Source organism: Oryza glaberrima, chromosome 1 (genome assembly GCF_000147395.1).
Source record: "Oryza glaberrima chromosome 1, OglaRS2, whole genome shotgun sequence".
Classification (NCBI taxonomy): domain Eukaryota; kingdom Viridiplantae; phylum Streptophyta; class Magnoliopsida; order Poales; family Poaceae; genus Oryza; species Oryza glaberrima.
In genome coordinates, this window is record NC_068326.1 from 30,845,362 (window position 1) to 30,860,512 (window position 15,151).

The 15,151-nt window shown below is 45.8% G+C and overlaps 3 protein-coding genes across 3 annotated transcripts; all 3 read right to left on the minus strand.

Moving 5' to 3' along the window:
- Nucleotides 1-577: 577 nt before the first annotated feature.
- LOC127759981 (uncharacterized) lies at nt 578-1,363 on the minus strand. Its single transcript, XM_052284190.1, has one exon. It carries the CDS (start codon nt 1,219-1,221, stop codon nt 883-885), a length of 339 nt encoding a protein of 112 aa, XP_052140150.1. The 5' UTR covers nt 1,222-1,363; the 3' UTR covers nt 578-882.
- A 2,429-nt stretch (nt 1,364-3,792) lies between these two features.
- LOC127756957 (uncharacterized) lies at nt 3,793-4,559 on the minus strand. The gene has a single exon (XM_052282353.1). The coding sequence runs from the start codon at nt 4,412-4,414 to the stop codon at nt 4,094-4,096; it is 321 nt and encodes a 106-aa protein (XP_052138313.1). The 5' UTR covers nt 4,415-4,559; the 3' UTR covers nt 3,793-4,093.
- Nucleotides 4,560-8,071: 3,512 nt separating this feature from the next.
- LOC127758389 (uncharacterized) lies at nt 8,072-8,791 on the minus strand. The gene has a single exon (XM_052283914.1). It carries the CDS (start codon nt 8,682-8,684, stop codon nt 8,340-8,342), a length of 345 nt encoding a protein of 114 aa, XP_052139874.1. The 5' UTR covers nt 8,685-8,791; the 3' UTR covers nt 8,072-8,339.
- Between the last annotated feature and the right edge of the window lie 6,360 nt (nt 8,792-15,151).

Consider the following 15,151-nt stretch of genomic DNA (forward strand, 5'->3'; position numbering starts at 1 on the left):
CACCCTCTATCCCAAAATAAAATATAAGAACCTAGAATTAAATGTAACATTTCCTATTCCTATAAATCTGGACAATATCACATCCAACTCTATGTTCTTATATTTTATTTTGGGATGGAAGGAGTACGTTCTTATCTCAGGCCATGTTTAGTTGCAATTTTTTTCTTCAAACTTTCAACTTTTTCATCACATCAAAACTTTCCTACACACATAAACTTTCAACTTTTTCGTCACATCGTTCCAATTTTAACCAAACTTTTAATTTTAACATGAACTAAACACACCCTCAGCTTTTTCTCTTCCTTCTTTTGGAGTGTGGGCCACAGGCAAGTTTTTGGGTGCCGGTCGCGTTCAGCTGTATCCTGTAGAAATGCGGTGCATGCAGATCATCTCGTGAAGAAGATGAGAAACGAATAGCTGCCAAAAAAAGAAAGAAAGCAAGGAAAGAACAGTCTTCACCGTCTGTAGATTTCTATTTGATATATAGATGCAGGTCATAACTTTCATATGTATCTTGTGTTTGGTCTCAAACTCATCGTCAACAAACAAAAAAAAGTGCAATTCCCACAGTGGAGCGTATTCCTCAAATTAGCCTTCTTTATACAAATGTAAAATATCTTTACAATGATTTCCCCTACATTTATTTACATATTCTTCGACTTCTTTTTGAGCGCGCGGATTTTTGTACATGTCCTGTCTGAACAATTGATGAATTAACCCAAATGTATTCTAGCTATGCACATCAATAAGCACCGAAATTAAATCTGGTGCAGAGTAAAGAAAATGTGGTCATGGAAAAGAAACATGGAGGAAAGCGACAAACTTCTTGGAAAAATAATCAAGCGGCGACTTAACCACCAAGCTTAGGGCGTAGAATGGAACTCATGACTCCACGGCCTCCGGAATGCTCTGCAGGGCGGGCTTCCAGTGCGCCTCCCTGTGCTGGTCGTGGTGGTGCACCTCGCCGGAGTTCATGATGTCCGCCAGCAGCTGCTGCGTGGACCGCCGGCTGATCTTCCCGTGGCCATTCCCGGCGCCCTTGCGCTCCATCAGCTCGTGCAGCTGCCTCTTGGTGATCCTGATGGTCACCTCTGCCACGTGCTCCATCCGCTCGCGGTGGCCATCGTCCTCCGACGATGACGACGCCGCCGCCTCGTCCTCCCACTCGTCGCCGTCGGCCCACGACTCCACGGCACGCTGCGACGCCCCGCAGTTCCCCATCGGTTTCTGGCTTGTTTTTTTTTTCCTTGTCTATGACCAACAACGACTAGATTTCTCCTGCCGATCTTACTGCTAGCTTAGCTTGATCTAGCTCGATCGTGAGCTCGTGCCTTTTCGCTGATTCCGTGTCCTTGTACGCTGCTCTGAGATGGGATATGTAATGTAATCCAAATGGGTTTTGGAGTCTATTTATAGCTGGGAGGTTGGCAGGGGAGGGCAGGAAAGAGATAGCGCCTACCGGGGCCAGGTCAGCGATGATTCCGCACATGACACGAACCACCGCTAATACAATTCGTCCGTGATGTCACGTGGGGAGGCGAATTTCCTTGGCTCCGACGTGGCGAGACGGTCGTAGGATAGAAGCTAATCCTCTTGTGTTCCTCTCCACCCGGTGCCGGCCTCCTAGAAAAGCTGGACGAACTGGCGCGCCGCGCGCGTGGTGCCTTGCCAGTGACAGTGAGTTGCCTCGGCGCGACGCGCTGGCAAAAGCAATCTACGCTGGCGCGACGCGCGCGCCGAGCCCGGGTTTCCATAGAAGCAGGTCGGTTGACGGTTGGCAGCGCGTTCTAACTGGGCCGGTCCTGGTGTGAATGGGCTCTGGAACGAATCTTGAGAGGCCCGTTCGTTCGCGCTTCCGTATGGTCAGGACATGTTCCCTCTCTCGGTGGAGACTTTGCGGTGGCGTGGATTAGGAGTACTGGTGAATTTTGTCAGGGTATCTGGCCACGTGTTCGTTAGGGATAGGCACGTTTTTAAAATTTAAATAAACTTTATAATTTAGAGGCTATACCTTTTTATTTGTTATATGGATCTTGAAATGGATGTATTGGTGTAAGCACTAATCTACTAACGTTACTTGGATTTGAATAGTTTTAGTATGGTTTCGAGGGAACTAGCTCAAACCGTATAACTCAACTTTTAGTATGATTTTTTTTTGTGTGTGTTCTCTAAACAACTGAACAACTTACTATTAGATCGCATTTTATTTTTGGCTTATGGGGATTATGAATTATAGATTAATTATCTTAAACTACTAAACGGTGTAATTAAAAAAAATTATTCATTAGCATTTTTAGAAAACTTCCTTAAATCAACTTTTTAATATTTCTATTTAATTTATTCATCTGTCCCTTGAATAATCGTCATAACTCGGTTTCATCCACATCCATCGGCTACAGATAACGGGTAGTTCATCCCAGGCCCCACCTATCTGCTGTGAATAAGAGCAAGTATAATAGAAGGCTATAAGCCGGCTAAATGTTAAAGTGAAGGAGAGAAGAGAGGAGAGAGAGGAGAAGCGGGCTGTAAACTTACATCCGGCTTGGACACGAGAAACAAAAAAAACTTTGTGAGAGAGACAAGTGTGCCATGTATTAATTGTAAAGAGCTAACTATTATATTGGTAGGCTAAAAAAAGCTACAAAGAACCTTGTAGCTAATAGGTCGGCTGTATTATTAGCCTTACTCTAACTCTCGAACGAGTGCATCTTCTAGTTCGCATGATTTGTTAAGCAAGTGTGTTCGTATATGTTTCCCAAAAAAAAAAAAACGTGTTCGTATATATGCTTTGCAAACGGCCGGATATATACACAGACCTGTTCATAGCTGTTGTGATTATCTTCCTAGCATATAACGCGGAGCGCTCGGCGCCGCATGGAAATTTCTGTCATATAAAGAGACGAAATCTTCGATCGGCTACACGCCTAGACCTGCTCGACGGTGGCCATGGTCCTCTGCATATATGAACAGCTCGATTTTGAGACCCGCCATTATTGATCTGGATTTTTTTTTCGAAAATTATTGATCTGGATTAGTTCAACTTCAACATGCCGTGCGTTCACTTCACCTCAGCATAACTTTGATGCAGGCAGGACAAAGAATGCTTCCATTCATTCACAAACTTTCTCGATTATTTAAAAATTTCAGGTGTTATAGGTCCATCATATATCAATATATCATATATGCAAGCTTCTGACGCTGGCTTAAAGGTCTAATATTTCAGTACAAAAATCCTCACTGTCTCCTTCGGGGTAATCACGAACACCGACTAAGTCTTCGTTGCATTGGCTTTCTGAAAATTCACGAAATTAATTTCCTTACCCAATCCACGGTGGATTCTTCTTCAACGCCATTGTGATGGAGTGCAATTCAGCAGTAAGAACTAAGGACCAATGTAGCCTCAAGACAGTGTGTCTCTTTCAGGATGTCGATAGAGTTGGTGCAGACTTGATCTTTTTGTTGCATAGCGAAGGGCGCGAGGTCATACCATGCAAGCCTTGGTTCTTGGAACAAATCATTGTAGATATATAGAATGGACCAATTCAGTGTGGAAGATACAGTCATTGAGCTAACAAATTAAAGGGCCAAAGTGGTAGTAAGTGTCCATTTCTGCAACAGTGTCACTTTGACTGCAATTGCAAAGGGATGGAAATTCTAGTTGGGCATATAGAGCCTTCACTTGCTGGCCTTATTATAGCTATAGGTAGTGGAAATTACTTTGCGAAGGCTCGGTTCTGACCTCCGACTTAATTCTGATAAACAAAATTACAAAATCACGGAGGAGACGAGCAATTTTTGGCTCAAAATTTTCATTACTAGCTGTGAAGTTCATCGTCTCTCTGCAGTTCATCAGTGATCATCGAGACATCTGAGGCCATATGAGTACAAAGTTCAGGGACAGAGCTATATCAGAAATCTGCTCAAGTAAAAAAAGTTCCAGCAATCTCTCTCAATCAGTCTCGTAGCCTGTACATCTCCGAAAGAATGACGATCAAACTACAATATCTTCCTAGCTAGAGCAACTATACACATGTGGAGAATCAATCAAGGAACATAAAACAGTCCTATGGAATCAAAAGATCCACTGAATAATCTATGACTCGTCGGCCTCCGGTATGCTTTGCAGCGACGGCCGCCAGCCCGCCGCCTCCTGCTCGTAGCAAACCTTGCCGGAGCTGATCATCTCTGCCAGCACCTTCTCGACCGGCCGCCCCTTGCCCTCGCCGGCGGCCTTCTCCAGCAGCTCCTGGAGCTGCCTCCTCGTCACCCTGATCTTCACTTCCACCCGCTCCATCTTCTCGACCGCCGCCATCTCATGTAGATGCTGCTGCTGCTGCTGCTCCTCCTCATCCTCCCACTCGCCGTCGTCGGCCCACGATGCGGCGGCGCGCTGCGACTTGAAGCAGTTCCCCATACACGCAGAAATTCAGAACTGAAGAGATGCGAGATGATCGATGCGTGTATCTCAGAATCTGAAGCCGCAGAGCTTTGCTTTGTACTAGGCCCTTCGCTAGAGTTGCTTGACGGTGCTCGGGTTGGTTTAATGGTTGCTTTGGTTGCCTCCGTTTGTGAGAGCTTATTTATACGTGGATGCTGGGAGAAGAGGAGGCGTTCAGCGCGACGTGCCAACTTGGACCTGGCTGGAGACGTGGATGCGTAGGCGTGGAGACCGAGTCGCGCGGGGCACCACCGAGCAGCATTCCATCGGGCCACGTGGACGGCCGGGACATCGAGCGTGCCTCGCGGGGAGGGCACTGGACGGCCGGGATTGGGCGGGGGGGCGAGTCGGTGGTGGGGACGGCGCGAGTGGCGGGCGTACGTGGTGGGAAAGTGGCGGGAAAGGGGAATCTTTTCAGCGCGGAGGAAGGCCTGCCGGTGTGAACACGGCTTTTGCAGGGGATCTCCCAGCGTCGTCGTGGTCGTACTGATCTCGTATGGAAGAACTCTTTGATGAAGCCATCGCCGTTGGGATCGGGATTCCTCTCTCCAGCGCCAATGGTATATTGGTATCGCCAACTAAAAAAAACCGTGCATATTTCGGAACGGCACTTGAGAAGTTGAGATCAAAATCCGTGCCGTGATGTCTACCGGCTACCCGCCGCCATCACGAGCAGTTTTAAATTGCACCTCTCGCCTGACGTTTTCGCAGGAAAGAACGAAAGAACATCAAGTTTAAAGTGGGTGTGATTTGAGATCCATGTTGAAAACCTCATAAAGTATAATAAAAAGCAGCTGGTGAACCATGTCTAAACTTTACCAGGCTTATCACCAAGCTAGTGTGCATATTTTTTTTTCTCAACAACTTAAGATTTTGGATGAAATGATTGCACATGGTGGAGCTTCTGTTCTATCGATCTCAGCTTCTATTCTTTTCTCAACCAAACTTTGTGCATTGGTGGTCCTCTGTATCATGTAGCTAGGCAGCTAGCTCAAAATTTGATTTGTGACTGAATCTAACAAAGCAAGAACTATAAGTCTAAAAATCCAAATCAAACAACCGACCGGGTAATTAGTACTAGCATAGGACTACCATGCATTTTGCTTGTCTCCAAAAAATATATGTGGAGATAGATTTTCTTTCCTGAGAGGACATTCACGTTTCTTGAATGACACTTAAATAGTCATATAAAGTTTCATAAAAGAAATTAAAAAAATAGATTTTTATGAGATATATCACTTAAAGAAATGCAATGTCAAATTTCACTTCTACGAGTTGTGATGGAAGACCAAACTAAACTGAAACTAGTATATTAGTATATAATACATTCGTATTAAATATTTTATTTTTTTACAACTTGTAAAAGTCAAATTAAACCTACATGCCTGTGAACTCATATTAATTAACTTGTCCTTTTTAACTTTTCATGACTATTTAAGTGAGATAAAAAACGAGAGGGTGTCTCCTTAAGGGAATATTTTTTTTCTAATATATATGCATATATGATGGCCTTTCCAAGCTTCCATGAACAATAGAAAATTAGGCCCCCTTTAAAACAAATGGAAAACATAGAAACTCTAGAGAATTTTTATTTTATGGGAGGTAATCTATGGAGTGCTTTAAAACAAAGGATTGATTCTAACCAATCTATTTAAAATTCCTATGGAGTGAACTGTTATAGAAATTTCGGAGAGAAAAATAAGCATAATGCCCATATGTTTTTCTTCTCGTGTCTTGAGTTTGTGTTTTTCATGTATGCTAATCAAACGATAATTTTGAGATGATCTATTGAAACAAATTTCACAAGATTTATGGAGTAATTTTGTAGGATTAAAATCCCATAGAAATTTCATCTATTTGCCTTTTCAAAATAAAGGATTGGAGTTTTTCAAATCCTATGAAGTTTCTTAGAAATGGCACAATGCATATAGATTTTGGAGAAAAATTAGTAAGAGCTCGTACCTCTTGAAAAATTTTCTATGAGTTTATCTCTCATTTGGCTACTACATTTTTCCTATGGCCTATTCATATAATCATTCATTTATTTTCCTCATGTTTTCTGATTCTCTATTTTACACTTGCATTTAACATGTGTTTGTTCAATTCTTCCGTTTTCTTAATACTACGTTTAAAAAAATAAAAATTTCGTGTCTTAAAATCCTATTAAATTCTTTGTGAATATTACATTGTATTCATACTGTTTTTCCCTTCACGTCTTTTGATAATGCTATGTTTCAAACAAATCCTTAACATTGTTACAAGCTAGCAAGTGGCAAGCTTCCACGGAATTAAACATTTGTATGTAGCCATTTATGTGGAGACTTCCTCTTTAAGATAATGCAAGCTTTATGTGCAGGCTTTAGCTAATTCCGCACAAGAAGTCTGCAGACGCAGACGCAGACGCTGAAGTACCATTGCGATACTATTATGTCATTTCTGCGTCAGCCTAGACCCTTTTCCATGAAACTATAATTCGTATGGCGAATTCCACCAGTTTTTTTATTCTCACCTAATAATTGTTTCATCTGTTAACCACCAGCTGCATTGAGCTGATCGGAATTGACACTTTGGTGGACAAAACAATTTCCAGAGCCTTGTTGTTGGGTAGTGGCTGGGAGAGCAACGTACACCATCTATCCGCGGTCAAAACGACAGCAACGCCACCACTAATTCGAAATTAAATCGATTGATTGGCACATCGAGCAACCCTCGACGCAGACTTTTGTCTTGTCAACGTGTTGGTGAGAGCACCTACTAGTGTGCGTCGACTGATATCTGCCCCCCATTTACTTTGATATATGTATAGAATTTATGGAAAATATTTTTGACTTGCAAGTGCTTGCATCCATGGCCAGCAGCTCAAAATGTATGGATTAATTTGTGGTGAAGATGGCCTTTCAAACTTAATGCTCAGATGTGCTGAGTTGTTTGGGTCAAGTCTCACAAAAAAAACTTATAAATGTTTAGTAATAATTTCGTAGTTTACTACTACTATGAAACATTTTCGTTGCGTCAGGGTTTGTTTTAAAAGCTGGAAAAACAATGACTACCTAACTGCTAGTAGGTAACTGAACATTTTGCGCATGAAAGTGTTCTCTTGAAAAACTAATCAAGATCATTATCTTCAAAAAAAAACTAATCAAGATGTATACTACTGTTTCATAAAAAAAATCATCCAAATGTAGGATAAAATTAGCTTATTCTCGCCTCATGGAGCAATCAAGTGAACAAAACTGCTCTAGATTTTTTTAATACCGTGTTGAACCAAAAGGAAGTATAGTAAGGTTTCTGTTTAGTCCAAGCTCTGCTGTCTGCATGGGTACCACAACTTTACCGGGGAGCAGTAGAGCACCCAATCATTTTGAGCAGATCTCGTTGACCATTAAGAAACTACTACCTCCGTTCTAAAATAAGTACAACGATGGTTTTCAGCGTCCAACTTTAACCATTCGTCTTATTTAAAATTTTTTTGAAAAAATTTAAAAACATAAGTCATGTTTTATTATCTTATAACAATAAAAATGCTAATTATAAAAAAAATTTAAATAAAACGCACGATCAAAGTTGGACGCGGAAACCCATGGCTGTACTTATTTTGGGACGGAGGTAGCAATGCACAAAGGGCACGTAATTGCTCCCATGATCATCATGCATTTTCACATGAATTAATTCTCCATTTTCCATGTCTCAGTAATGGATTGTGGACGACAGATCATCTTCTTTACACCGTTGTATCTGTCATCACTTAATCATCCTACTAATTTACATCGTTCGTGGAATCTGAGCTAGGAGAGAACAACTACACCCATAGGTCACAAAAAAGCTGTGTTCCATCGAACGAAGCTGCAAGGATGCAGCCAGAGAAAAGCAAACGAAGTTGGCCACGCCACTGCAGGACGTGTCATGACTCCATGGCGGCCTCCGGGATGCTCTGCAGCGCGGGCTTCCAGTGCGCCACCCTGTAGTGCTGGTGGTAGACCTCGCCGGCGTTCATGATGTCCGCCAGAAGCTCCGCGGCCGACCGCCGGCTCTTCCGGTAGACGTGGTAGCCGTGGCCGCCGCCGGCGGCGGCCGCCCTCTTGTCCACCAGCTCCTGCAGCTGCCGCTTGGTGATCCTGATGGTCACCTCCGTCATGTGAGCCCCGCTCCTCGGCGGCGCGGTGCCTTCCTCCCCCGACTCCGGCAGCTCCCACTCGCCGTCGTCGGCCCACGACACGGCGTGCTGCGTCACGGCGCAGTTCCCCATGTATGCGCAGAGATGATCGAGATGATCTTCTTTCCTCTTTCTGGGTTGATTTCTTTGCTGTTGCTGCGCTGCTTTGCTTCCGGTGTCGGAGTAGGTGTTCGAGATGATCTTCGTGTGACCGATTCGGAAGGGAGGCAGCCGTTTTATAGTTTCGAGGTAACCCGGGTCGGTCGCGGCGCCCATCACCTAAAGTTACGCCGATGTGGAGGTCCAGTCCAACGTGGACGCCGAGGTGGACGGCGGCGGGTGGTGGCCCCCGCGCGGGCGGTAGTCTGAACGCGGGGACGTGGGGGCATCTCGCATAGGTGGGATCGCGACGCGCGGGGTGGGAACGCGGCTTTTCGAGGGGGATTCCCCTACGCAGCACGGGCGCGGCACGAGCCACAGGCCCACAGCGACCCCAACGTGCGGTTTGCTTTGAGTTGCTTAGCCGCGGCGGGTTGGGAGGACATCGCGCTTGGTTTGGGGCTTTGGGCCGTCGTGATCGCCGCGTGCTGTTCCCTTGGCGTCTTGTCGGTGGCGCGCGGCCGCCGACCGGCTATAGTGCGTGAGATTGATCGGCGGCGGTGAACTGGCAACTCAGCGTTTGACACATCCTGTGGCGGTTTGCCCATGATTGGGGTGTCGCCTCAATTAGTTCGTGTGGTTGATCGTTGGCATCGGATCTCGTCTCTACCAGAAACACCTCCTCCCGTTAACTAATCACGTCAATTAAAAACCTGATGCAACTGTGAACCACCGCAAGAATTTTCCTCTGTAGTTGAGACTTGATACTCAGGGAAGGGATGAGCTAGGAGTTCCAACTCCAATGGTACAGGACATGCTTCCGTGTCGGTGGCGTTCATGTTCATCCCGTTCATTTCCACCGCTAGAGCGCTACTGTAGGAACGATGCTTGCACTTGGCCGGGTGGCATGAACTGGCAGCACTCCGGCACGCCGAGCCACTGTGGGCTAACACGCAAGAAGTTCGTATCAGAAGAGTTGACTCAAATGATTGCACAAAGGAGTAGCCACGAAGAAATTTATTGACAGCTCATGTCTTTGGCAAAAACTAGATTTATGAGGCTCATTTCTTTCACAGCTGTACCACCTCCGTCACATGATATAGAATATTTTAAAATTAAACGTAAATATTAAAAAGATAAAATTAAGTAATAAAATATTATGATTAGTTGAGAAGTGAAGACAAGTGAACTAAATTAAATGATAAAATATTAGAATTGAAAATGTTGATGGATAAGTTGTTATATTTTAAAATAATTTCTAAACACTAAAAATTATTATATTTTAGAATGAGAGGAGCGATATTTATGTAGTGTTGCACTGCAAATTCGTACGCACTTTGATGAGTCGATGTGAACGGAATATCTCTTGTATCTGATACTCTGATGCGTCAGCGTATTGTGTTGTGTGGGCTTGTAGCATCCTTCCACCAATCTGGTTCATAAACCGTGTGCGCTTCAATTGTCCCAACTCCCAAAGCGTACAAGTGCGCGTAGAAGGCTGCACTAGCCACTGGCCGTCTGGTTGTGCCGTTTAACTTTGACCCACTTTGCTCTCGTCTTCTCGCTACTTGCTAGTGCTTGTAAACAGCAAACTCTCGCTTCAATCTTATCGAAGCTTAGCCAACAGACTGTACACGTCGTGCTCGCAACGTCATGGCTCTTTTCTGTCTCTTCTTCATCCATCAAATGGGAGGAAAATGGTAAAGTAAATGCTACGAGAACTACAGACGACAGATGTTTCAGGATTGGACACTGAAAATCAGAACAAATTAAGCCCCCTTTACACTGTACAAATTACAAAAAGATGCAATACGTACGTCTCTTGGGACCGAAAATATAGTTGGAATCTGAGTGATACGCAATATCACAGAAAGTTGTTTGTTACAACAAGATATGTTTTAACTAAGAGAACAATTGGAAAGTTGTTTTGCCGAAAGATAGCAATTGGAAAGGCAAGGATAATGACACTAGAGAACAATTCCGTTTGGTCGACTAGGTGCAACAACCCAACTTTGTCTTTTAACTAAGAGAACTAGTTTAAGAAAATTCTCCAACTTTGGGTAACGTTTCATTAGACTGGTGCACTGGCATGGGTTAATTAAAAGGACTGGTGCACTAACTGCGCCTTGCAAATGACAAATGGTGATGCTTGCCAAATGCCAATTATATATAGAACTTGTTCTTCAGTAATATTATTGATTCTGATCTACTCATGTACACAGTGCAATCTATAGCATCATTTCCTGGCATCACTATTACAACATTAACTCGATCTAGAGAAGGAAAAAAAAACTGAGAATCATTTTTCCGATTGGCGGTTGGTTTCATGTGTGTTATAATAGCATTATTTTGATCTTTTATCATTGTTTATGACCATAGAGGGCATAAAGCTTGTAAATTTAAGTAGCAAATCATATCATGCATGTTGTCGAGTTGAACTCTAAAACGTACTTTGCAATTGGAGAACTTTAGCCCGGAACTTCATTCAGCTTCAGCACTGCCAATTTATTTGTCTGTTTCGGGTGATAAAATTTCACTGGAATTCCCTGATATGGATAATTCTCACCCTTCATTCAATTCATACTTTGTATAGATGCATACGCAAAATCTAGCCACATAGTACTCTCTTCTCTCGGCCCCCGCGTCGCCCTCCCTCACGGGTGACACGGGAGGCGAAAACAACCGGCATCGCCGCTCCCCCCCTTCCTCCCTCTGCCGCCCGAGAGGCCGCCGGCAAAGCCGCGGCTGCAAGGACGGCGGCGGCGGGGCTTTGTCGCCTTTGTCTGCCTCTCCTGTCGGCGGTGGGGGGCCACGCGAGACAGCAAAGGCCACCCAGATCCGGGCCACCGCGGCCGGATCTGGCGGGGAGGCCGCCGGCGGAGGGTCGGCCTGAGGTGGCGGCGGCAGTTGGTGGTGGTGGCGGCGGGGATTGAAGATAGCAAGGTGGCGGCGACAGTTGGTGGCGGCTGGCGGCAGGGAAGGCGACGACGGCGGCGGGGGCGACGGCGGCGTCAGGGATGGTGAGGGGGCGCCGCCGGCGGGGATGGAGGTGGCGGCGAGGTTGACAACGGCAGGTGGCTCTGGCGGCGAGGCCGGCGACGGCGGCCGGATCAGGTGCTGCAGGCCATTTTGGCCCCCTGGATGGCGGATCTGGCGTGCTGCAGGCCGATTTGCCCCCCCCCCCCCGCGCATGGCGACGACGTCGGGGCGGCTGCGTTGGAGGTGGCGGCGGTTTTGCGACGGCGGCTGCTGGCATCGGTGGCTAGTGACAGCGGCAGCGGCGACGGCGGCCGGCTTGTGACGGCCGTGACTGAGGAGGCGGCGGCGACGTCGGCAGTGGAGGCGGGGAAGGAGTCGGGTGTGAGGTGACGACGGCGACGGTGAGGTGATGGTGACCGTGACGGTGGTGGGAGGAGGCATGACGGCCTCGGACGGCTTGCCGAGGGCGTGGCAGACGGCTACATTGGACCGGCGCAGCATCGTTTGGAGGAGGGGTCGGAGAACGTCTTGTCGCAGAGTGGCGCAGCCGATGGCAGCGGAGGCCGGCTTGGCGCGAGAGGCGCGGGCGGCGGAGACGGAGGCCGGCTTGGCGCGAGAGGCGCAGCCGATGGAGGGAGGCCGAATTGGCGCGAGAGGTGCGTACGGTGGAGGAGGCCGGCTTGGCGCGAGAGGCGCGGCCGGCGGTGGAAGAGGCGACCTCGGTGCGTGGTGGAGCTGCCGGTGGGTGTGGCGCGGTCTTCAGCGTGAGAAGGTTGGCCGGCGGGGGGCGTCGGTGCAGGGGGCCCACATGTTGGTAGAGTTTGAGTGGTGGTGGAGCATCGGTGTGTCAGCCGTGGATTCGCAGGTGGCGAGCAGCGGGTGAAAACCTAGCTCGGCCTTGGCCGGACCGACAACGATGGTTAATTCCCCCTCCTAAGGGCGTTGTTGTGCTGTCTCACCCCTCAAGGGTGGTTGCCAGGCGAAAGCCCAGTCTTGCCTTCTTTGAGCCCTGACGGACGGCGACGGCGGTTTTTCGTTGCTTCTCTTCTTGAAGACGTCGTTTTGGCACCCCCCCTTGCTGTGGCGATCTCGTCTATGCTCCTTTGTTGGTCTAGCGGCGGCCGGTCCGGTGTTAACCTTCTCTTGTCATGTGTGTTGGCGCTGCCGATGTGTGGGTGGTGGTATATTTTTTTCTTTTTCTTGGTTATGACCTTCCATGGTTGTAATCTTGTAATTTTTTACTGCTCTATCGATAGAACACCGCACCGTCTCGTGTGAGTCGTTCCATGAAAGTTCAAGTGCCATTGATTTGGTTTTGATGATTAATAACAAATCCAATTATGTGAGACTAATGTTTTTATAAGCATTTTTTTGCCTAGTCTCATGTGGATATGAAAGTGGAGTGTTGGTGGACCTAAATCACAAGGATGAAATACATGGAGATCAAGCTATATGTATCACTCTTTCTCTTCATGTACATATTGATATGTTTGTATATAATATTTCCACGTGATTGGCATATGCATGTGAGACTAATGTTTTGTTTGAGTATTATCTCTTATTTAGTCTATTTACATTGAGAACGTGGAGATGATGAAGGTATGTTTTTATTTTATTGTCTATATTTGATAAATGCCTTCTATTCTTATATAGGATAAGCTCTCAATGTTTAATATCTTGTTATGCATACTCTTGCTTCACACAAATATTTTGTATGCATACATTTAGGGGGAGCAAATCCTATACTTTAGTTATGCACGTAATCGATCCAAATTATTCACCTTCATTTAATTGGGATCTTTACACTTGAACATATATTTGAGTATATGACACTTGTGGTGTTGATTAATACTCATCATTTATTCATATCCTTTTATACATGCGATCGGTTGATCAACATGTGTAGGTTGACAACTGGATCATTGGGACTAATAATTTTATTGAGTTGAATGAAAGAAATAGGTCCCAAGGATTATAAAGGTGTTGATGCTCAACTGATATCATTACATCTAACAATATCAAGAATGACAAAGTGAAGATATTGAAGATGTGTGATACGAAGTGGCTATTATGGCGAGACGGTGAAGGGCAAGCGATGCTCGGTCGCGATGGACCATGCGGCGGTGAAGGGCAAGCAAGGGGCTTGGCACCGAAGAACCAAATCCGGTGGTGAAGGGCGAGTGACGGCTTTGTCATGATGGACCGTTCGAGACCATTTAAAGCTACAAGTAACCGCATCAATCATTTGAAGAATATATGGTGAAACGGTATCAGCATTGGCGTCCCTCAAGACAATGAAAGAAAGATGAAAAAAAGGGCATTTCTAATGGTGTAGTTCTCTTCTTATTTACATTTGAGTTTAGGAATGCCGTACTATTAAGAGGGATGCAACGTCGAGGTGTTTGTGTATGTCTCGGTGCTCAAAGTGACCTATCATAGTGCTACCTTGAGAGAAACCCAAGCTTTAACCTATCCTTTGAGTGTTTTTAGACCTTGTTTTTGGTTGAGTTGGGTAGTCCTCTGAGTGAGCTTTCCATAGAGTCCAAGTTCATCAAAAACGGACTCCCGAGCAAAAAGTTATAGTCGTTTTACTCTGTGCTTTTCGGAAAGTCCGAAAAATTATCGGAAACTCCGAAAATTTTTCGGATAACTCCGAAAATTTTTGGACATTCCGAGAATGGCTGCGAATCTGAGATTTGCTTCTGTAAGTTTTTGGACTTGTCCGAAAATGCTTTTCAGAAACTCCAAAAATTACAGTCTTGGCCTCCAACGGCTAGTTTTTGAGGGGCTCGGGTATATAAACTCCTCCACCCCTCCTTTGAGTGGTTGCTGCTCTTGGGGAGTATTAGACACATCCAAAGCCAAATAGCCATCCCCATTTCTCTACCTTTATGGTGCCTCTTTGTGAGGGGGATTTGAGAAGGGGAGAGAGTTGGATTGAGAGAGTGAGGAGTTGAGAGCTAGTGAGCTTCACTCCATCCTTTGTGGTGCCTCTTTGTGAGAGGGATTTGAGAAGGGAAAAGAGTTGGATTGAGTGATTGAGAAGTTGAGAGCTAGTGAGCTTCACTCTATACTTTGAGCACTCGAGTTCATAGCAAGCAAATCTTCGATTGTGTTTGTTACTCTTGGGGACTAAGGTCTCCTAGACGGCTAGGCGTTGCCGGTGAGCACCCAAGGTTGTGGTGTGCCACGGAAAGTTTGTGAAGGCTTTGATTTCGCCTCCGTAAGGGAAGAAATCAAGAGTGAAACCGAGGAGTGCATTTGTGCACCCTCGTGAGGAAAGGGTTGAAATAGGCCTGGCCCTTGTGGCTCCTCAACGGAGACGTAGGATCCGTGGATCCGAACTTCGGGAAACAAATCGCGCATCTCCCCTCTTGGTTTGCCCGTTCTTGCATTCTCTCATATTGTGCTTGAGCTTGTTTTTACCCGATCTACTTGCATGCTTATTTGATTTAGTTGGTGACCTTATATCTTGCTTAGAT

Excerpts from the sequence above, each read along its gene's own strand:
- LOC127759981 (XM_052284190.1), bottom strand. The coding sequence starts at position 1,221 with ATGGGGAACTGCGGGGCGTCGCAGCGTGCCGTGGAGTCGTGGGCCGAC.
- LOC127758389 (XM_052283914.1), bottom strand. The coding sequence starts at position 8,684 with ATGGGGAACTGCGCCGTGACGCAGCACGCCGTGTCGTGGGCCGACGAC.
- LOC127756957 (XM_052282353.1), bottom strand. The coding sequence starts at position 4,414 with ATGGGGAACTGCTTCAAGTCGCAGCGCGCCGCCGCATCGTGGGCCGAC.